Source organism: Diorhabda carinulata, chromosome X (assembly GCF_026250575.1).
Source record: "Diorhabda carinulata isolate Delta chromosome X, icDioCari1.1, whole genome shotgun sequence".
NCBI lineage: Eukaryota > Metazoa > Arthropoda > Insecta > Coleoptera > Chrysomelidae > Diorhabda > Diorhabda carinulata.
Genome location: NC_079472.1, coordinates 59,100,790 through 59,117,807, shown reverse-complemented (window position 1 = coordinate 59,117,807; position 17,018 = coordinate 59,100,790). Strand labels below are relative to the sequence as shown.

General features: G+C 32.7%; 1 protein-coding gene across 1 annotated transcript in view; it reads left to right on the top strand.

Annotated features, from left to right (window-relative positions):
• LOC130901880 (uncharacterized) overlaps nucleotides 1–17,018 on the top strand; it is a 167,319-nt gene that overhangs the window by 142,725 nt on the left and 7,576 nt on the right. Inside the window, exons 5-6 of the mRNA XM_057813535.1 lie at nucleotides 11,831–11,938; nucleotides 16,916–16,975. Coding sequence (XP_057669518.1) covers nucleotides 11,831–11,938; nucleotides 16,916–16,975 — 168 coding nt within the window. The remainder of the gene's footprint in view (nucleotides 1–11,830; nucleotides 11,939–16,915; nucleotides 16,976–17,018) is intronic.

The following is a 17,018-nucleotide window of genomic DNA, read 5'->3' as shown; positions in this document are numbered from 1 at the left end:
ATTTTTAGGTTAAGAATCATATTGTCGCTCCTCTAGAACCGAAAGACACCATGTTTGTATAGCAAAATTAGCATAATCAACCAAATCATTCACTCAAATCTTGGTGAATTTTTTTTTCAACCTAAAGAGTATCCGCACAAAACTTTAGGCACCACGCGTCTACGATTCGAACCATCTGTAATACCAAGAGCTCTCCATCCACAGATTTTGAAGTAGTTAACCAGACTGCGCGCCTAGAGGTCGCCCTAGATGGGTGGAGGAAAAACTAGTAGTGCGTTGGGTATCTAGATATCTTGTCTATCTACGTTCCAGAAGGCGTTTTCGTCACTATCATAGTATTTGTGCAGTATCGGTTTGAAACGAACGTGTTTTTTTTTAAATTTTTTTATAAATAAAAAAACTCCGACTGGGTGCTTTAAAATGTTGCAATAAGCCTATGGGTATAATTCTTTATCTCGTGCGAGGGGTTTTTGAGTGGTGTGAGCATTGTAGTTAAAGGCCGAGAGAGCACTGAACATGACCAGTGCCCAGGTCGCTCTGTGACTGTTTCTATTCCGGAAACAGTGATCAAAATCGACCAAATTGTACGTGCAGATTGTCGAATGAGCATGCGAATTTAACACGAGGAATTATCTCATGACAAAAGTCTGTGCGAAGCTGGTGCTAAAAACTCCTGACCAAATCTCTTGCATCAGCGGCTCAGATTTCCTTGAAAGGTTAGAAAAAATCTGCTTCGGAAGGGACCCGATTCGAGTCGAGGGAAGCTGTAAAAGGCAGAGCTCCTAAAGGCGCTCACCAAAGACTTCCAGCACCGCTTCGATTAATGGAAAGACCTCGTATGTCAAAGATCAGTATCCTATCATCAATAAGGTAGGTCTGAGGAAAACAGTCTGATATCTAATCAGTTTTGCTTTGTTTTCTATATTTGGACGTCAATTTTTAGTTGATGTATTTTCGTGATGCTGCATAATTGGCAATGACCATCTCTCCCCTGAAAGACATGCTTAAATTGCTACTCCTGATTTAAGCGTTTCATATTTTAATGTTGTTTGTAATGTGACTTGTGTCTCTAATTGAAATAAGAACAAATAATAATAGCAAGGATACGCCTCTGAAGTAGTCGAGGAGACGGAACGTCACATTGAAAGTTACTGTACAAATAACATCACCAATCTCTTCCTTAGATTTATGTCTATCCATTCAATTCCTTACAATTTATGGTATTAATTTCAGGAGTGGGTATCGCCAAGTTGCTTTTATTAAATTTAACGTCGTCAACATGAGACGTGTCTTAGTTTCAAAACTTTAATTCTGAAACAGTTATCTTATGAACAATGAAATTATTTGATTCGGACGATTACCAAAATATCGAGCAGTATAATTAAGATATGAAATAACTGCTACTATATTTTTAAGTCATTATTGAAGAACGGAATTAAAATTCTTAGTTATAAATTCGACAAACTTTTATAATTAGGACTTTTGCAAGCTTCTCAACGTTTATGACAAAAAGTTTCGGAGTTTTTATTGTCTAATAAATGAGAACGAAACGGATGACCAAAAAAAGAGATAGTAAGAAATAATCCTCAAGGATTTAAAGAAGAAAGAAGTGAAGAAGTTAGAAGAGGAAGAAGGAATAGATGACAGGCTAAGATGGACACCTAAAACGTATAAAAGAATATTAACAGCAATTGAAGGAAACAATTAATGTTCTCGTATGTAGCTTTTTCTGGTTTTCCGATAGTGGGAATTGTTTTGTATTTGTTTCTCATGGTGTTAAGAGGACTTACAGATAGTTTTTAGATTTGTTTCAGTGCAACTAATAGAGCTGAAATTGAATATTTCGCATTAATTTCGACTGTTGCGTTCAAGTTTATCAAACATGAGTAGGGATGTGCTCAATCCTTTTTTCAATCTATAGAGCACACCTATTTGGGAAGTGTCTTAACTAAAAACAGAACATAACCATATTAAATATTGAAAATATCAAATTTACAAGAAAAAACAAAACGATACTTTTTCTGACATTATAAAAAGTTAAGTAATAAAGCAATCTAAAGAAACAGTTCCAAAAAACGGAGCCAATCGACTTTCTTATTTTTACAGGGCTGTTTTGTAATATTTTTTAGGGTGTTTAGAGCACTTCTTAGATACTTTTTAGATCTGTTTTAGTGAACTTAATTGAACAGAATCCGAACAATTTCTTAGTGAGTTTTCAAGCAATTCACAAAATTTAGAATAATAACTTTTTTCGCACGTGATTTCCACTGTTGAATTCAAGCTTTTAAAAATACTTTGTTGAGATTATAAAATGGTAACTCATTTGCAGATGGAAGACACAAGGAGAAATTTGAAACTTTGGGTAGAGTTAACCCTTTTCATTAGACGAAAAGAGCTTTAGTCAAAACCCTGCTGGTTTTTCACAAGTTTCCGATCCACTTGCGTGTCAGATTATATTTACCGTTTTCCTACTCTGAACACAATAATACATAGTGGAAAAAATCTGAGGAAGTTACGTTTCCGGAAGGAAATTTCACACTTCTTTTTGTAGCGTCTCTTCGATAAGCAATTTCGCAATAAAACTTGAGTCCATAAGATCTAAAATAGATCAAATAAGTTCAAAAATTACACAATAACTTACGGCAACGGCATTTGCCCCCATGGGGGGTATTTTTAAATGGGTATCAGCTGAAAATTACTGCATAATCTATTGGTAACGTTCCGAGTAAAGCTACGATTACTTTTACTGAAATGCCTTGCTTTTTTTGTCTATTTTAGAAGTGTTTTCATATCGGAAATATATCAAAATTTGATTTTTTTCTACTATTTGGTCTTCTCCTTTGTAAATTTATAGTTCTCCAAATTTCCCAATAATCTAGCAAATGACGAGCAAAAATCTAGATTGGAAATTTTTAGATTTATCGACTGTAGATGTTCCCATTTCCATTCCATTTAAAGTCATTTTCTCAATTTTCTAATTTCCTTTTTTGCACCGATTCTTAATAGTGTTGAAATTTGGAAGCTCTGAGTTTGTAATGAATATATTTCCAAATGTACTAAATCACAGGATTATTATTATTATATAACCTCCTGATCCTTTCAATGATCAGATTCCACATTTTTTGGAGTGCGCTGTCTTTAATGGACGTATTCACAAATACTTTGGAAAACAAAAAGCAACAAACAACATTTTATGGTTTTCATTTTGATGAACGTAAGGTCGCATTTTACCCAATCATTTAACACGTAACACAAGTTTTTTATAACTGTGTCTTCGCGGATAATTTTGACTTTAACGTTTGGCTGCCATGACTACCTCGACTACCTTTGATGCGCGGATTTAAAGGCTGTGCAACATTTTTATGTTAAATCGGTTTTCCATATACAGTGTTGTCAGTTTTAAAATCGGTCTTAAGTTGTCGATGTTATTATCCTCATCTTTAAATAATTCTTTTCGCGACAATCGAATCAACAACATATTTTTTGGTAGCTATGCGTCAACGTGCTACAGGCAGATTTTTTTCAATGAATATATCAATTTGGTTGATTCTAAATTGTTGAAATGGCAACTTTTTGCTCTTTTATTTCGTTAAATTCTGTATATCATTGTTTAATTACATAAAATGAGTTGATAACATAGTTATTTGTTCATGGTGCTCATTCTCAACAGTAGCCTAAGAGCCATAAATCAAAACTTATATTCAATATCCTCTACAAGTCTGAATAACATAAAAATTTACTGATAAAATGCCATTTGTGTAAAATGGGAAAGTGTTTATTCGACAAACGATAAATCCAAAACTAAAATTGGTATTTGACCGTTCCTCACTCTCCATTCCAGTTTATTGGAATTGAATATCGAGGGAAGAAATGTGGAATTGACATAAAAAATAAGCAAAAAAGATGAATTACTCCATATTAAAATAAAGTCATGAACTTACAGGGGGCAAATATTCAAATATGGTCGAAGATGGAATTAAATGTTTCTTGTAAGTTCTAGTTTTGAGTTTATTTTTATATATTGAAATTTGTTGTGAATAGGTATTTGAAAAAAGACTTCTCCCCCACATTTCCATTATTTCTATCATAACGCTTACATAGATGACGTCAAAAATAAAAATTTCCCATTTAGATCACCGGTTTTCGAAATAATCATTCCTTGCATTTGCACCATACGTTATATTTATAGTATTAGATTAACAAGGATAAAAAAAAAACAGTTACTCACCCTATATATTCTCTGAAAAACATTTAATTGTAATGGATCAATTTATCAATTTCTTAATCTTACTGTTTTTTTGGCGTACTTAATAATTAATGAGTTATACATGGAGACACTGTATACGAAGTGTTTGCCTATATTGAAGTTTTTAATAAATTGGAATGTAGTTTCTTGAAGTTCATTACGGAAAGAGCTTTCTCATCAAAGTTAATCCACTGTTACATATTGCACGGACTTCGGAAGGAATCTTGCATGATTAAGTTACTACAACTTTGCTAATAGTTTGTCTATGTATGTCAAACAGTAAAGTTAGAATATAATATCAAATAAACTCGCATAATATGATTTTATCATGTGCTAATTTGATTCATTGAATTCAATGCAATCATACCCTACCAAATCTCTCAACAACGTCGTTGGATTTGTTCTTCATTCAGGCAACATATGTAGACTCGTACACAGGATGTCCCACGATGAATTAAAACTATCTGTATATGGCAAAATACGTTTGGGTTTTCGGAAAAGAACTGTAACTTTGTTATTTTAAATGGAACACCCTGAATATTAATATATTTTTGAAATCTACGTAAAATTGTAGTATAGTTTTGTCTGAAAACATTTTTCGAAAAATACATACTTTTTGAGTTATTAATTTTTTTGTAAAAAATTTGACATTTGAAGACCCTTATATATTATTTTTTTACGAGTATACTATTTAAGATATGAAAATGGTTTCTATTCGGTTGCTTTGAGCAAGATCAGACGTATTTGAATCTATGTTGAGAAATTTTTCTTTTATACAGGGTGTGTATAAAAAGTGTTCAATGTTTAACTTCATAAATATCAAATTTCTTTATTTTTTTAAATAGAACCACCCGGTTTTTCCTATTTTAATGTATTCAGGGGTAAAATATACGACAAATTCATGTACTTTCCTATACTTAAACCTTACCGTTATCCAGATATTAAATGTTTGTCTTAAATTTTTCAATTTATCAATCCTATTCCAACTTTTAGTCATTTCCGATATATTTGAGGTTTAGGTATAGGAAATTATACATGAATTTGCCTTATTTTTCAACCCTAAATGCATCAAAACCGAGTAATTCTATTAAAAAAAAGGGAAATTTGATATTTATGAAGTTAAATTTTGAACACTCTTTATACACACCCTGTATTAAATGAGAAATTTTCAAAATAGATTCAAATACGTTAGAGCTTACTTAAAGCAACCGAATAAAAACCATATTCATATCCTTAAGGGTATTCTCGTAAAAAAATAATTTATAAGGGTCTGCAACGGTCAAATTTTTTACAAAAACATTAATAACTCAAAAAATATGCATTTTCCGAAAAAAGTTTTTATATAAAAGTGTACTAAAATTTTATATAGATTTCAAACTTTTATTAATATACAGGGTGTTTCGACCAATATAACAAAGTTACATTCGACTTCCGGTAGAACCGGAAGTCGGCCATCTTTGAAAATATTTTAGTTAAAAAGATCGTATCCAAAAACGTAGAAATTTTCATGATTCTACTATAAGAATTTTGCCATATACAGATAGTTTTAACTCGTCGTGGGACACTCTTTGTATTGCCAAATTTTTTTTATTTATCATACATGTCCATCTGGCTGTAGCCCTTCAACTTTTTTTCATAAATCAGTATTCTCGCTTCTTTTACCGTGAATTTGACGATTGACTTTACTCTCGTTGATTAGAATACCCCTTCTTCTATATGTTTTCAAACGGTTAATAATTTTTTATGCTTCACAGGCTTCCAGATGCTCCTTTTCGATAGAATAATTTTTTGTTTTACCCCGCAGTCTGATTTTTTTTCGATTATGCTTTCGAGCGGGTAATAAAGATGTTGGAAAATAAAAATTGAGGAGCTGAGAGATAATGTTCATTTGATGTATGAGGTAAATATGAAGTTGTGCGTTAATGATAGGTAAGATGTGAAAAAATGGCCATATTTATCACTAGAACTTATCAAAATTGTGAGTTTCACTGATTCGAGTTGAGTTTTCGTTAATATCTATCCATAAATTTTGAGTTTAAAGAGGACATCATCTATTTTCAAGCTCAGTAAGTATTTTATTGTTAGATTTCAGGAAAAATATATAGTGGATAAACAATATATTCGTTGGTAGTTAAATACCTCGAAATTTGAATCGAAATTTTGTCGCGAGAATGCGGATTCACTCAGAAACAACTAACCAGAAAAGCAATTTATATAAAATGATGAATAAACTGAAATAACATAATAAAGACTGTTTCTTACGATCTTAATTTATTTACATACTATACAATACACTTAACTTTCAATAATTTACTAATAAATATCACTTAAATAATTTTTGCGATTACTTTTACTAAATCGATCTTTTCACTACGAATATTTATTTAAAATTAACACAAATCATTTATATATCTAAATGAAATTCTACATAGTTCTAGAACAAAGAGAAATAAATGAATAGACTTTAAAAGAAATACTATGAATAAACTGCCCGCTATAATAAAAAGTTCTAAAAAGAAACATCAAAGGCGCTTCTGCCATTTATAAAAAATGTGAAAGACGCCGTGCGAATTCGCCGAATTTTTGAAATTCCATAATAGCTGGACAGGGCCGGTCTAGGGAACAATTTTGCGAACTTGCTTGTAACAATAACAACAAACATAAAGATAAGAGTGAAATTCCAAATTCGAGACGTGGTGAATAATTGGATTCTTTGTTGTAATTATATTATTTTATCATCAATAGAATGATGTTTTTATTTCGTTACATTGTTGCATTAATATTTATTCATTTAGTAGACGCTACTGATTGACTGTAAGTAATATATATGTCAAGTATACGACATGATAACCCATTTTGGATGAATCCTCATCCAATTATTATCTACGAGTTTAGATTTCCTACAAGGACTAAGCGGACCCTTCGCGCATTCTGCCTACCAACGCAATACCGCCCGGGGGCACTGCCACTTCCCTTAATAACCTCTGCTGGTTTCCCTTCGTTCGATCTACCAAAAAATAGTTTTGTGAATTCGGGCATAGAACATAATGGAAATTTCAGCAAGCCATTTATCACAGAAAAAGTGTAAGGATTTAAAGTTTAATTTATATAATGGAATTTGGAAAATCGACATTCTGTTCTCGGATCCATCTTTTCGCCGAGAAACATATCTTAGAGCTATATATATATATATATATATATATATATATATATATATATATATATATATATATATATATATATATATATATATATATAACAGAGGATATTTGAAAAGTATCTACCTTTAGAACGATATTTGAAGGTTCATACATGGAATTATTAAATATCCCAAGTATCTGCAAACACTCAAATTCTCTGTTTTGATGTTGTCGTATCTTCGTACAAACAAAGCACACAATTTATCACGCAAGGTTTGAACTAACCTAGAGTAAACGTCTTTAACTTGTGGTAAAGTTGAGAACATGACACTGATTAATTAAACCCTAGTAGAACTAAAACATTACTAAGAAGGCCCGATGAATAAAAACAAAATTCTGGATTTCGATATTTATATTATATTCTGATTTTATGATTTCGGTGCACAATTTTGGCATTCACTCTAACAAATAATCGTGGGGTATTCAGGTCTATTCAGGATATTCTAAACGTGTTAATTGGAAGTAGGACCCTTCTTTATGACGTCCCTGTTCAATTTGTTCAACTATAACTCAATATGGTTAAGATCAGGAGCCTGTGACGGCCAAATTATTACTTTTAGCACACTATCATTTGCAATTTTTTCAAATACTGTTTGTACAGCTGCAAGGGATGCTTGGGATGGTTGTCCTGCTGAAAGATAAATTTTCTGCTGATAAAATGCTGGCCAGTGCGTAAAACATTTTTCTTTTTATTTTTTAAAGCCTTCTTCTTTCAATTTTCACTCATCACTCCATAAAACACGTTACAACTCTTCATGTGTATAATCACTCTTAATTTTATTTAAATAAGGTTCCTCCACTGCTACCCTTTCTAAAATACCAGCTTTTTTCAATCTCCTTTTCACTGTAGAAGTACTGAAAGGCAGATCCTTAGATTCATTATTCGGAGCTGCCATCTCTGGACCACTGAGTCGTCGATCATGTTTACTAATATTTAGAATACGTTTATCTTCACGGGTTGGACTTTTTCAAAAGTTTTCTATCCCTAAAACTCCTGGTGGATGCACTAATATAAATTAAGCCGTCCATTTTCAAAAGAACGAAGGAAACTACTATTTGGAATTGTTGAAAAGCTTGGAATCTTTTAAGACAATCATTTGTATTGTAAAAATATTGATTATTGTTTTTTCATTCTTCACTATATTAAAAATAACTAATAGATATAGATGAGTTTGAATGGGATCTTACTCAATCTACTATTTACAGTCCATTTCTCTTATCCGGATGCGGTACAATTCGTAACGATTTTTAATCCATGAAGTTGCACCAAATCGGCCAAATCGAGTCGGGGATATTTCAGGTAAATGAAAAGGTAGTCCTTCTACACAATACAACTCATGACGGATTCATCAAGAGTATTACCTGGAATTTAGTAACTAATCTACTGTGTAAAGTCGAAAAATACAAAATTTAAAACCTAGAATCTCTAAATGCTTCAGGTTAGTTACAATTTTTTTAATAATACAGATTTGTTCAGAATTGACCGACGAGAAAATTTTTTGTTGGACAATTACATTTGGATCTGAAATAAAGTTGAAAAACTTTTAAATAGTGTACAGAGTACTTTTTGCTATGCGTTTAGAAAGTGAAATATTATTTTATTTTTGTCTTTAATTTCATAAGTAAAATCTCGAGCTGCATAATCTTCCGTTACGAGTTGTCTAATCTTCATAACAACCACGATTACGAGCTGACACATTATAACAAGAGTTAAAATTTTATTGCCGATATTAAAATTAAGAGCTGGCGCACGCCCATTTATCCCTATTTATTTGTCTATCGATATGAATATTTCCATAAAATAATAGAATATGAGAAGAATCACCTATAGGATTAATTGTATGGATAAAAAAATTACAAAATGCTTTTAATGCAAACTAAACTTTATATAGTCTCTATAATTACTATGATAAAACTGGGGATATATCTGATTTGAGCTTAATATCTACTTTTTTCCGCTAATAAATATTTAAAATGGACAGTGATAATTGTGTTCAGGTGTACGAAGCACCGCTGGAGTAAGAAGTAGCTCGTAAAAATGGCATATTTGATTTATTGCCAAATAAATCTAAGTTAAAATATGGTAACGTTTAATGGATTAGGTATTTTCCAATTTATGTACAAAGTTAGAGACGCCTATACTTTGGTCATATTACCCTAAGCTGAGAGAGACATTTATAGTCCAAGAGCCCATAAGCGGACCGGCTAAAATATATTTTTTTTTACTATTTATTACCTGTGGCCACTAAGAAAATTACTTGATGCTCCGCGTCAATCATATATTTACATCTACAAGTTGAGTTTTCGACAATATTTATCCATAAATTTTAAGTTTAAATAGGACATCATCTATTTTCATGTTCAGTAAGTCTTTTATTGTGAGTTTTCGGGAAAAATAAATAGTGAATACACAATATATCCGTCGGTAGTTAAGTTTTCAAATTTGAGGTATTTAAATACCTCGAAATTTAAATCGAAATTTTATCGCGAGATTGCGGATTCAGTCACAAACAAGTGAACAGAGAAGAAAATTATGTAAAATGAATAAACTGAAATAACATTTTACGTATTTATTTATTCTCTTTCTATTCCTGGGGTGAATTAATAAACATTGACTCTTACGCTCTTAATTTATTTACACACTATACAATACATTTAGCTTATATTAATTTACTTATAAATATCACTTAAATAATTTCTGCTATTCGATCTTTTCACTACGACTATTTATTCAAAATTAATTACTTACCGCGTTGACACAAATCATTTATATACCTGAATAAAATAAAAAGAACAAAAAAAATTGAATTTTCCAGAAATTATTTGAAATACTGTAAAAAACGACCCGCTATAATAAAAAGTTCTAAAAAGAAACATCAAATGTGCTTCCACCATTTATAAAAAATGTGAAAGACGCCGTGCGAATTCGCCGAATATTTAAAATTCCATACTAGCTGGACAGGACCGGCGTAGAGAACCATTTTGCGAACTCGTTCGTAATAAAATAAAAAAATCAGCAATTGGACCCCACACCTAACACCAATGAAACGTTTTTCTTATTTATTTACACTTCACACTTTTTCTATTTCTGGGGTGAATCAATAAACACAGTCTCTTACGTTCTTAATTAATTACACACTATACAATACCCTTAACTTATCAATAATAATTTACTTATAAATATCACTAAAACAAACAAAAACAAATAAATAGACTCCAAAAGAAATACTATAAATAAACCGCCTGCTATAATAAGAAGTTATAAAACGAAACATCAAAGGCGCTTCCGCCATTTATAAAAAATGTGAAAGACGCCGTGTGAATTCGACGAATTTTTAAATTCCATAGTAGCTGGCCAGTGCCGGTCTAGAGAACCATTTTGCGAGCTTGTTCGTAACAATACCCCTCATTATATTAAAGTTCCTCGTGGAAATTATGGATAGCCGACACTAGATGTTTAAATCGGCAATCGGACCCCACACATGACACCAATGTAACGGTTTTCGTATTTATTTACTTCTGCGTACGAACTGTACCTATTGCCTATGATATTAGAGGTAATCTCTTCCGCACGTCTCTTAGAAAAAATATATTATTAAGCGCCTCGGTAAATCAAGTGTTAACGATTGGGCACGGATTGTTTAATTATTTTTTTTTTGTGTGCACCTAAACGTTAACACCTTTGAGCTTAGACCAAATTGAGCAATCCGTTGCTGTAATTTGACGTCGATTATTTTTACAGTAAAATCAGAGGCTCCCAAACTGCTGGATCCGGTGGACCCTAAATATTGATTTACCTGTAATGTCCGTCTTCAAAGTCTTCGCAAATAGTAGCTCTTCGCCTGAACATACACCAACAATAATTCTCCATTGCAGATAATTAAACAAGAAAATTCCGACATCAGAGCTCATTTCATCAATACGTCTTTGTACAGTGTTGTTACTCAAAGTATGTCAAATTAAGTCATGTGCAGAGCAGTTTTTGAAATTCATCAACAGCAGATGAAACTAACTGTTCTCCAAAATATTTCTGTAGATTCGATAGGAATAATAATATTTTAATATTAAAACTTTGCAAAAATTAAATAAAATAGTGCAAGTTCATGAAAGAAGTCGAGTCAATATTTTAACTCTGCACTATCAAAACTAAATAAATCTTAATGGACCTTCACGTACAAATTGTGGACCTCCATTCATTTGTCACGTCAACGTTGACTCCCATCGAGTCTCTAATGAACCCCATCTGGACCACTTCGAGAATCACTGCCCTATTATTTATTCACATACAAGGTAGACATCCCATTCGAAATATCTTATAAATAGAAATTGATCAGTTACATTGTATTTTGTTTTGTTTTTGTTATCTACAAATTTTTTTTTCCAGGAAAATATATCACTAATAATTCCGTGGGTAATAGGCTTTATCACCTTTATGGCATTGGAAGCAGTCTCTATGGTATATTCCAACGTTCTCAGGGATCATGTAAATAAGGTAATGAATATTACTATTTATTAGTATTAAAAAAAATCACTATCATTTTTGAAGCACAATCAGTTTTTTCATCACAGTTTGTCAACGTTACTAAAATAAAATCCTTGACTTTATAGCATATAAAGGCTCTCCCTGCTCTCCCTATTGTGAGTGACTGTTATATTATTTATGTTATTATGTTATATCATTTTTCTTTTGGGACATATCTCGAAAGAAAGCTAATAAAGTTATCAGATTCGAGATGTTGTATTGGCGGAGACGCACTCAGACAAGCCATAGAAAAGGTCATCAATTCGAAAAAAACGTGGAGGTCTACTCTATCTTATTTCAATAACATATAAACTTATTTTTCGCTAAATAAGTGCTGGAATATAACTATACTGAATGATCTGTTGAGTCCCCAACAATCCGATTTCTTTTAAAAAGTTTAGAATGTGGGATGACTTCAATTACCAGAGATCTTCTTCTATTTCAAGCGCTCCCAGGTGTAGTGCTCTGGAGTTTCTTAGTGTTTCACGCTTCGGGAGAATGTCGATAGAGGCTTCGTCCTCTGTGCAACAAAATCTGCCCGTCGCTTATCTGCTAGGTCTACCGTCTCCACGTGTTTGTTGAGGCGACAGTGCCCCTATAGAACTCGTAGATTTTTCTTACTTAGGCTGATACATTCAGCAGATATACTCTGGTTATAGTTTTTCAGAGAAGTCGTTGCCTGTCTAGGCCTTTTTAGGTTGTCCCAATAATTGGTTTTGCTTGTATCTACATTCTATTTTAATGATTTTTCTATTGCTCTTTAGCTGATACCACAGAAGGATTCAAGTCTCATGAATGGATTGTCTGCCCCCGTTTTAGCGAGCTTATCAGCTATTTCATTTCCATTCCATCCGTTGTGTCCCGGAATCCTTTGTAGGGTAATTTTATTTTTCTTACTTAGCTCGTTTAATTTTTCTAGACAATCTCAAATGAGTTTGGATTTTAGGATATTGGAGCTTAAAGCTCTAATGGCTCTAGAATGAACTAGACACATTTTCCAATTGCATAAATTTCTACTTGAAAAACAGTGCTCTCCGGGGTTTCAGAGTGTTTGGTTCTGGTGGAAGACTTAGAATCACTTCTAGTGCAGCTGTTAGACAAGAATCTTACAAAATTGGAGTTGAATATACGAAATTGAAGATAAAGACAAACCAAAGAATATCTACATGTTCTCAGACCAGCACAGATAGTACGCTAAATCAGTTTGAACAGAACAGGGAGACTGAAAACAAGGAAAGGCATACTGGTATATGCAGATGATGTAGTGATTTTTTCAACACCAAAAACGAGTTTGAGGAAATTTGAAGAGCCTTATTAGAAACAGCAGTGAATCTACGAGTCAACAAAGATAAAACGAAATTCATAACACCGCAAAAGTAAAGATCAAGTTTTTGAAAACAATAGAATGACGAAAAAATAATAAGCTTAGAGAAAGTTCAAAGCTATATCTTCGGGTGGTTATCAAGGACGACGGTGATGAGGAAGAAAATCTAGGAGGAAAGTAAACAGTTGGGAGCATTGAATACGATAATCGGTTTAAAAAAAATCTCCAGAAAGTCGAAGCTGCATCTGTATAAATAATAATACCGACAGTGAGCTACGGATGCTAAACGTGGATTATTAATAAAACAGAGGAAAATGCTATGGGGTAAAAATAAGGGACAATAATGGATGAGAAGCACAAATGATGAAATACGGAATTCATTTAGACAAGCAAAATTAAGCATTATAATAAAATCCAAGCGATCCAAAGAGTGCCTAGATCACATACAAACAAAGAGGGATAAGAAAAAAAGGAAGACCAAGGAAAAGATGGTACGCAGAGGATGTGGAAGATCTAGGATAAAAAGGAATTCAGGATTGGAAAACGAAAGTAAGGAAATCACTTTATTCATGGATTTGCCTTCATAAAATGGTCTAGAAATAGGGTACGCGGAAACACGCGAAATACTAAATCTAATTTTTCATTCAGAAAAAAACAACAAAGAGGTTTTGTAGATAGATCGGAAATATTACTTTCCCTCCTAACATATTCTAATTTACGAAAATTTTGATAAACTACCGATGACACCTATATAATTTATAACAAATTGGTTAGAACGAAATCCACCTCTGGTTTATGGATGCATCGCACCGTTCGAAATTCGGATCTCGTTACTTCGATTTACATAAATAGAAACTAGAAAGCTGTGAATAATAAAAAAAAGGCCCGAACAATTTGGTGGAACCAGCAGATAAATAATTAGAAAATCCTGTTCTTCAACTTGTAGTACCTTCATCTTGCTCCTATTTATTTCCTTTAAAAGATTTTCTCTTTGAAATTTTGGTTTCCATCGTGTGATCAACACTTTTACATAAATGATTTAAAACTTATTAAATATTAATATTAATGTTTTTTCATTAACTTTTAGTATGTTTGACTGCTCACATCATATCTTTCATCTCACATTTTTGTATCTTTGATTTGAATCTACACATGTATATGTGATATTTGAATTAAAATAAAATTTTGTTTTCGGATTACATCTTTGAATTCATTTTGAACCAACAAATGAATTACCATCATTAACCATCTCAGAATTTAATCAGTCATAATTGATATGACGTCCTTGGGTAGCTTTATCCCATTTATTTTCATAAATGAACTACCACGTTGTATAATACCAAACACCTGTTGCTCGTTTATATTACTTTAGGGAAAACTTCTCTACGTAGTTCATTCTTGTTAGAGCAGAAAATTTATGTGAGGAATCCAGTCACTCTTGCTTCTCATTAATCACGCTACGCCTATATAAAATAAGAGGTTGAGAACCAAGCTCCGTCCAAAAAAAATACTTAGTTGAATACCGCTGAAATTAGCAGAAAAAAAACGAAGGTTTTTTGGAAACGCTCGATATAAATTGTGTTCTACAGACATTTATTATACACTACTGATAAAAAAATCGACACCCTTGGAATCGCAAGTCAGTGGCAAAAAACAGAACACGAAATTCTATTATTTTTATCAAAATCTTAAAACTGATGGTTAGAGTTTCAAAATTATATGAAATATTGTTTCTTGCTTTCACAGTCCCAAAATATGATCGGTAACTACCCTTTTAAGCTTGTTTATAATAGTGCTAACTAGGGGCAATTGATAAAAGGTTATCTACTTAACCCACCCCTATCAATTAGCCAGTAAACGTCAACCGATACAAAAATTCTACCTAAAAATGTACATAACAAGAATTAAAGCTGCTCAGGCGGTTATCCTATTGCAATAAAGCCAAAATCAGCAAATGTGGCCGGTGCGTTGACCATGAGTCTATCTGCTGTTTTCAGATTTTACCGCCGTTACCAAGAAACTAGTGATTTTCTTTAAAAACGCGGTTTCAAAAGAAAAATCATATCGCTGATAAGTCGACCCCTCACTAGTGTTCAAGTCCAACAAGAGTAGCTTAACAGCCAGAAGAAGACTAAAAGCAGCTAGTTTTGAGTCAAAATGAACAGCCACCGGCACCAAATTGACTCCAGTACACCTACGATTTGCCAGACAACACGTTAATTGCATTGACAAACAATGGGGCTCTGTTTTCTTCTCAGACGAAAGCCGAATATGCTTGCATTATAGCTGAAGAAGTGGTCGAGTTTATAGACCTGGAGAAAGATGGCTTTTGGAAAAGGTTCCTGGATGGTTTGGACGCAAAATTTGGTTTTTATTGAAACTGGCAATGAAGCGGGTGGATTAACGGCGGGCCGATACATAAAAGAAACTTTCGTCGTCGTTTCCTAAGTCAGTTTCATCTGTAAGAACTTTATCCTGATGCATAACAATGCTCATCCACATAATATAGAGTGTTTTCAGATATTTGATAAAAGGTTAGAGCTTTGAACTCATTAATCTGATTCCTTTCACGATACCTTGATCGTATTTGATGTAATACGAGGTGTGGCTATTAAGTAACGAGACTACCGCTATTACAGAAATAGTACGCATGTGTCAAAGATTAGCGACTGTCAGTTGCTTAGTCTGAAGTTTACTCTTTCGAATGCGTTACTACCGTGACTGTAGACAAATCAGTTTAGCCGCTATAATACTTGAACTTGAAAAAACCGCAACTGAAACTTATAATTTATTAAAACTATTGTATGGCAATGAATTTTTGTCGCGTTCACGTGTTTTTGAATGGGCTGGGAGTTTTCAAGATAGCCGAGAAAAGTTTGAAGTTGGTTCAGCTTTTACACTTCGGAAACGTCAAATATTTGAATATGCAAGAAATATGTGCAGAACTGATGGTAAAAATCCTCACATTCCAACAATAAGACACTTTGAATGCTATTCAAAATGACTCAAGATAATAACGTGTGAAAGGTCTTGGTTTTTTAGCTATGATCCTGAATCAAAGCGCCAATCTCTGCACTGGACGAGTCCAAAAACCAAAAAAACGAACATGGGCAAATCAAGTCAATGATGATTGTTTGCTTCGATATTCATGGAATCATATGCCTCCACTGGGTTCCTAAAGGTGAAACTGTTGTTCAAAATTATTATCTTCACGTTCTTATTCCGTGAAATAATAAGAAAGAAAACGGAACGAATTGTGGATGTAGAAATCATGGTTTCTTACAAAGTACTCTTGGATTCTACGACTTCTACCTCTTTCATTATTGAATGTATTAACAGGATCAAGATTTGGGTTTATTGAAGCTGAGAAAGAATAGGAGAAAATTATAATAGATGAATATACATAAACATTTAATAGCCACACCTCGTATATACTACTAATGTAATCCGTTATTGGCGTACATAATTTAATTTGAATTCCAAATTATCTTTCTTGTCGTTGATTCGATAACTCATCTGTTTGACATTCACAAAAAGCCGCATTCTAATCTTATTTGGAAAAAAACTTCAAAATATGTATCATAAAGGGTCGTCCAAAATGCATAAATTTACATTTTTTGTAGGAATTCGACGCCCTCTGTAAAGCTGAAATGGCGTTTTTTATCTGCAGAATGTTGATTAATGTAAGTATGTAGGGTTTTGAAGTTTAATTATATAAATAGTATG